Below are 7,229 nucleotides of genomic sequence, written 5' to 3'. Positions count from 1 at the left end.
TGTGTAGTGCAATAGAAACACACCTTGATATATTTTATAAGAGCTAATATTAGTAAGCATTTTTAGAGGGTTATATATTACAATTTTATATCATTTAAATTTTGTATGAAATATAATCTTGAATGACAATAACATTAAGGGCATATTTTTTTCTTACAATTCATGGTTGCATACATGTCTTCTTAATTTTAAATGATGGTTTTTGGTCTTGTATCCATAAGCTAATGCAATAATTATTTAGCAACAAATTATTCATATAGACTGATACATATAGTATGATTTGCTAAGAGTTATTATTTACATGAATAGAATAAAATGATGGACGACGATAAATTTATATGTTTTTAGGCTTTTTGAATATATTTAAAAATTTGACAAGAAAAAACAAAGGAAAGTACATATAACCCATAAATGACCTAGAGGTGGCCAACTTGAGCACCAATTATTAATATTAGAAAAGCTATATACATTGATAACATATGCTATAGAGATGGATGAAGTAGAAAATGTGGTTATATGATTTACAAGCACTACATGGACTATACTAGTGCTGCCAATCTGTGATAATGAATTATTGTTTTTTTATTATATGCCATAAATATTATAATTATTTACAAATGATTAATTTTTAAAAATCAGAAAAACTTTACTCCGTGCGATCAGGGATCCAGATTTTCTAAAAAAAAGATTAATTTCTTTCCAAACTAAAAAATAATATTTTTATTTTTTTAATTAAAAAAAATGTTTTTTAATTTCCCTTACCGCCGGAAACGGCTACCTGTCCTCGAGACGGCTAGGGGACGGCTTGGGCATCCCCCGCTATCCTGGGGACGGTCAACGGTCCCTAGAAAAATAGTTGACCATTTCTGAGTTCCCAAGATGCTTTCTAAAAAATTTCAGGGATCAAGGATGGCTTGGAAACGTTTCCGGTCGTCCCCAAGTCCCCGAAATGGTTTCTGTTTCCGAAACGGGTGCCATAAGGCTAGAAACGTGTTCCTGGGTAACACTGCATTTTTCTTTAAATGTCCCTTTTAAATCTCCATGGTCACCCTCCTTGGCCTTATTTAGCATAAAATACATAAGAGTTCCCCTTTCTTGTTAATTGATCCTTGATTGTCTATGTTTTATTTATGAGTTTTCTTCATTTGAGTACTTTAACTTAAATCCCTATTATTAAACAAGTCTATCATTGAAAATTGTAAATAATACTTGCAAGTGAAAAAAAATATATGTAGAAAATATAGATCTAATAATTTCAAGTGGAAAAGAAAAATTATATCTAAAAAATATAGATATTAAATTTAGTTCTAAAACTAAAAATCCATCACCATATTTTGAATATATATTTCATTTAATCAAAAGCCATATATAGTATCTTTCTTCCAAAAGTATATAAGGCTAATATAATATCTTAAAGATATAGAGTTGATTCCAAAATGCCGAATGCTTCAGCATTACCATCCAAACTCGGCTGCTAATAAAACCAAAATAAAGGAGGCATCCACCATCGAACCAATAAGCAAAAACCAGATGTAATACCCATTATCTCTGGAAATGTCGCGCTTAGGACGAAAGAATTTCTTGGGGCCTATAGATATGCCAATCCACACAATCATCAAACCCAGAACCATACCCATTCCCTCTCCTAACGAGATTCCAACAGTATTCCTAAGTGTAAATAAAAGTGTCATCTGGATGGAGCCTACTATTAAGAGTGTCCAGAGGTGATGTTCGTCTTCTCTGAAGATGTATTTCTTTGAACGGAATATCATTATCCTTATGCAAATCGGAACAATGGTCACCATTACTAACACAGTTACTGCCACCAATTTATTGTGTGGTTCCACCATGATGAAAGTGCCTGCCCCAAATGTCAGCAATAGAGATATCAAGGCTATCCATAATCCTGTGAGAGAGGTTTTGAGAAGCAAAGGGTCTTCTTGTTTACCATAAAGTGCATAAATTAGCAGAACTGCGGATGTAATTGAACTACAGAATGCTAATGCGTCGGACATCACTCTTATAGGAAAGAAAACACGATACTTTTGAGAGTGTGCTTTATCCAGGAGATTGAAAGGTGTATCGAATGCTACCGCTGCGATCAACACTGCGTTTACTGAAACAAGGTTGAATTTCCATGATGACTTTGGAGATGTTAATGAGCACTCTTTCGTTTCCTCCATCGTCTTTGCAGTCTTTCGTGCACCATTTGTTTCTAGCAACCTTTTTATCTATACGAAAATTTACATATTTTAAATTGAAGGAAACTGATTGGTATTCAACATTTAATTTAGTCTAATGAAATAACTTCCAGAGTAAATGAAAGAGATCTGAAATGGGAAAATTTTAGTCTAACCTGTGAACATGCTAGGGTTTGATTTTATTCGTTTTGATTCGTTTACATATATTATTAGTAGAAAGTATTATATAGAATATGTAAGTTAAGCAGTATTATATAGGTTTTGAGTGAAATCTATTGATTTATATGAATACTTATAGGAATTGAAAAGCGATTTTAAAACGAAGAATATGGATTGCTTACCCCATAGAAAAGGCGTTCGTCATTGCCCATGTTGTGTATTGCTATGTCTAGAGCTGTTCTGCCCAGCTTGTCAGGTTTATTAATCAGCCTCCTTGATGTTACCAGTAATACCAGAGTTTTTATACTTCTGGAGATTCTGTCAAATATCTCTACTGCATTTTCAACGGCCAAGTGTAGAGCAGTTCTCCCTTCATTATCCACAATTTCAATGCAATCTTTGGCGTAATTTAATATCTCGTTGACCAAATCTAGGTTTCCTTCTTTAACAGCTATATGAAGTGCTGATTGGTGATTGTTGTCCACTTTATAACACAAAGAACTATCTTTCTCCAAAAGAGTCTTCGCAATATGCGATATTCCACTGAGACAGGCAACGTTATGCAATGGGGTTCTCCCTAAATTGTCAACTTGTTGAAGGAGCTCTGGATTAACAGCAATTAGAGTTTTAAGCACGCCTGCAAAAGATTTTCATTACAAGGAGATAATATTTAGAAAATTATATATAATATTGTTGTGAAAGATTTCCTTTACAAAGAGCTAGAAAGATCGAAAGATTTGATTAGGATACCTTTGTGTGTGTTGTAGATTGCGCACTGCAGAAGGGTTTGGCCATCAGATGTCCTCCTGTGGTAGGGTGAAGATGTGAGAGGCAAAAGTTTCTTAACTATTTTATTTTGACCTTCCTCTGTAGCTTTGAAGAGCGCGGTCTCCCCGTTGTGATTGATTATATCCACCAGATTAGTGTGATACTCCAATAAAGCCTCTACTACCCCGTAGTGTCCTCCAATGGCCGCTTCATGTAAGGCAGTGTTACCTTCCTCGTTTCTAGCGGTTAGAAATCGATGGCCATCCTGATTACCAGCCTCTATGTCTTGATTCAACAGCGAAAGCAACATTCTCACAGATTGTAAGTGGCCATGATATGCTGCCACATGAAGTGCAGTATTCCTTGTGGGTGTAAGCTGTTGTAGAATGTTGAGATCGTCACCTTGCAATCTTGTAAGTGCCTTTAAGTTGTCTGATATAACTGCTGTGTACAGATTTTTCTCCATTGCTCTATCCTGATATTGATGAACAGATTAAAAGCTACTTGTTCGACAATGGAGAGATTTAAATTTGATCCAACTCGTGAGTGTGATTAAAAAACTTGCGAATACTTTTTCTAATGTTGTTCGACAAAAGGAGCACAAGAAGAAACAGACAAAATCATATTTGAGAGGCACAATAACACTCGAATTCCACCATGAAATTATGTCCATGGAAATTCGATGATTTGAAAGGGTAAAACTAATAGTCTTTTGAAGGCTTTAAAAAACTACTTGTTTGTCCAACATGCTCAATAATTTCGGTTTTGATAGAGAAATGATAGTACAATGCACCCCGCAGTGACTTCATTGGCGAAAAAAAATCAATGTGAAAATTAATGGATTCAATTTGTGAACAGTAACTAGATTGAACAAAACAATACTTTGTTTGCAGTGAATTACACGCCACGACCTCCTTTAGTTCCTGGAAAATGCGAAGACAATTGTAGTCATGTTCATATCATTCAATCAGGACAACAAGAAATTTGTATAAATAATGTGAAGTCGTCAAGTATACGATTGTATGGAAATCACTAGTTAATCTTAGTGTAAAATGGGGCATGTCAAAAAGGTGTAGAAGGTTAATTAGAAAAAAAATGGGTCTATTAGTTGTATACATATGTGCAGTACATGAGTTTAATTGGTAGGCTATTTAGGAAATGATATTTTTTTGTGTAATAAGTCTTAATGGAGAACTGATAGCTTTGAATCAAGTATGCATCCTTTTAAACATGATCTAAACAAAACCACCGAATCTGGAAGATAATGAGGCTGTTACCAACAAGCTCATGTTATGTTTGCAATATTGAGAGAGGGACAAATATATATACATGGATAGAAAGAAGGAAAGATAGATGGGGGAAGAGTGAGAGAGAGGGGTAAGGAGTTAGAGATAGGGGATATATATAGATAGAGGAAGATAGAGATAGAGATGGATATGGAGATGGAGAGAAGGAGAATGAGAGATAAAGAGAGAGGAAAGAGGAATAGATAGAGATAGAATAGATAAATATATAGATAGAGAAGAAGAGATATATAGAGGAAGAGGAAGACGGGGAGGGTAAGATAGGTAGAGATATAGTTGGTGGAATAAAGTGATAGAGTGATAACCATACAAAGAGATATAGATAGGGGGGAATGACATAAAGGTAGATAAAGTGATAGAGATAGAGAAATAAACATGGAGAGAGAGAAAGATGAAGAGAGAAAGAAGGAGAGATACCAAAATATGGTAAGAGAAAGTGAGAGTGATATAGATATATGGGAAGAAAAAATGAGAGATGTGAAGAAATAGAGAGATAGATATGGAGATAGGGAGGGAGGGATAGAGAAAGAGAGATATTGGTAGGGCATTTAGAAAATAATGTTGTTTGTGCAACAAAGGTTTCAATGGAGAAGTGATGGCTTCAAATTAACTATCCATCGACTTACAAAGATCCAAAAAAAAATTAAAAAACCTTTCAATTAGGAATAAAATTAAGCTCTATTATCAATAGGATCGTGTTATATTTGCAATTGGGAGGTAAGGATAAAAAGAGGGGGACGTGAGAGAGAGAGGGGGCAGAGGTGGGGGGATGATATTGAGAGAAAGAAAGGAGATATGAAGAGAGAGAGGGGACAGAGGTGGGGGGAGGATATGGAGAGAAGGAAAGGAGATATGAAGAGAGAGAGGATGAGAAAGATGAAAGAAAGAAATATATAGATAAAGAGAGAGAGGGAGAGAATGATATAGATAGAAATATAAATGTAGAGATAAGTTCTACATAAAGAGAGATAGAGAGGGGGATAGATATAGAGGTAAATAGAGATTGAGAAATTACAAGATAGAGATAGATAGAGAGATGGAAGAAGAAATATTGAGAGAGATAAAGAGGCAAAGAGATATAGATATAGAGGTCTATGAAGAGGGAGAGATAAATGGATCGATGGATAGAGAGGGAGATATGTCTAGAGATATAGACTAAGAGAGGAATATCAACGTAGAGATGAAGAGGGAGATAAATTGAGAGCGAGACAGAAACAGGTAGAGGGAGAGATAAAGGTGAAGAGATAGAGGGAGTGATAGAGAGATAAATAGGTGGTGAGATAGAGTGATAGAGGCATAGAGATATAAGGTGATATAAGAAGGATAGAGAGACATGGAGACAAATAGAGAAAGAAAAATAAAGAGTAGATATAGACAAATAAATATGGAGAGTGGGAAAGATAAAGAGATTGAGAGAGGGAGAGAGAAATGGATGGATAGATAGGGAGGGAGACATGTATAGAGATAGAGGTAGAGAGAGGAATATCAAGGTAGAGATTATGATAGTAGGAGAGAGGAAGAGGGAGAGAAATTGATAGCGAGATAGAAACAGGTAGAGGGAGAGATAGAGTGATAGAAGCATAGAGAAGAATAGAGAGACATGGAGACAACATTAAAGAGAACTAGAGATAGACAAATAAATATGGAGAGGGAAAGATAAAGAGATTGAGAGAGGGAGAGATAAATATGTGACACAAATATATATAGGAAGAGAAAGAGATGTAGATGGAGATATACAAGAAGAAAAAGGAAGAGAGAGGTAGAAGAGACAAAAAGAAGAGGGGGGAATATGGAGATACATATTAATATATAGAGAGGGAGATTAAAGAAATATAAAGATAGAGAACCTGATATAGAAAGATAGAGAGATGAGTGGGAGGGTGTGATATATATAGAAAGGGATGATAAGATAGATATAGAAAGAGATATGGAGATAGGGGTAGATTAATATGGATTGAAATAGATAGATAAAGAAGTGAGAGAAAATAGAGAGAAAGAGAGATGAAGTGAATAAGCAAGAAATAATGATATAAAGAGGGAGTGATAAGGATAGATAGAGGGAGGGAGATATAGGCATAGAAAGATAGAGTGATAGGAATAAAAAGGAGAGATAGAGATCTGGGTATCACTTGGGAAAGATAGAGGAGGTGAGAGAGACAAAGACAGGGAGAGAAATAGAAACCTCTATCATGAGTTAGTAACTTCTTACAAATGAGATAAATCTCAAATATGCTACAAAGAGAAACGAGGTTAAAAATCAAGGTTTTTTAGAAAGCCTAGGTTATGTTACAAAATAATATTACGTGATGTTACGAAATAATATTTGAGAATTAAAAACATCTGATAAATAAATTTGAAAATCTAGATTATAGATAAGGTAAAAAATCTAAATGTATATTTAGAGGGAAATATGTCCAAAAATCTAAGGTTTCTAGAAATGATTAGTTGAATAAAATAATATAAAAGTCAATCAAATTTAAAATAAAGACATTTTTCAAATTGGGGTGGAGATTGTTATCTATATTTCTACCAACCTCACTCCAATCCACTATGTTTTCTCCCTCTCTAGCTCTCTATATCTACCCCTCCTATTTCTATCTCTCTTTTTTTCTGTATTTTTATGTTTACCTATCTATATGTTAGTCTCTATATTCCTTATCTCTCAATTGCACCCTCCCTCTCTCTCTCTCTCTCTCTCTCTCTCTCTCTCTCTCTCTCTCTCTCTCTCTCTCTCTCTCTCTCTCTCTCTCTCTCTCTCTCTCTCTCTCTCTCTCTCTCTCTCTCTCTCTCTCTCTCT

At 34.8% G+C, this 7,229-nt stretch overlaps 1 protein-coding gene across 1 annotated transcript; it reads right to left on the bottom strand.

Annotated features, from left to right (window-relative positions):
• Nucleotides 1-1,341: 1,341 nt before the first annotated feature.
• On the bottom strand, nt 1,342-3,789 carry LOC131026719 (ankyrin repeat-containing protein ITN1). Its single transcript, XM_057956656.2, has 3 exons — nt 3,111-3,789; nt 2,543-2,997; nt 1,342-2,231 (listed from the first exon to the last, which is right to left on the bottom strand). Exons 1-3 carry the CDS (start codon nt 3,592-3,594, stop codon nt 1,455-1,457), a joined length of 1,716 nt encoding a protein of 571 aa, XP_057812639.1. The 5' UTR covers nt 3,595-3,789; the 3' UTR covers nt 1,342-1,454.
• Nucleotides 3,790-7,229: the final 3,440 nt, after the last annotated feature.

Source organism: Cryptomeria japonica, chromosome 10 (assembly GCF_030272615.1).
Source record: "Cryptomeria japonica chromosome 10, Sugi_1.0, whole genome shotgun sequence".
Lineage (NCBI taxonomy): Eukaryota > Viridiplantae > Streptophyta > Pinopsida > Cupressales > Cupressaceae > Cryptomeria > Cryptomeria japonica.
This window is presented reverse-complemented; position numbering and strand designations above follow the sequence as displayed.

What these genes read in the sequence shown, in the direction of transcription:
- LOC131026719 (XM_057956656.2), bottom strand. Translation starts at nt 3,594, where the DNA reads ATGGAGAAAAATCTGTACACAGCAGTTATATCAGACAACTTAAAGGCA. An exon ending in AATCTACAACACACACAAAG is followed by an intron (nt 2,998 to 3,110) that starts GTATCCTAATCA and finishes AATCTTTTGCAG; the next exon opens with GCGTGCTTAAAACTCTAATT. An exon ending in ACGAACGCCTTTTCTATGGG is followed by an intron (nt 2,232 to 2,542) that starts GTAAGCAATCCA and finishes ATTTTCGTATAG; the next exon opens with ATAAAAAGGTTGCTAGAAAC.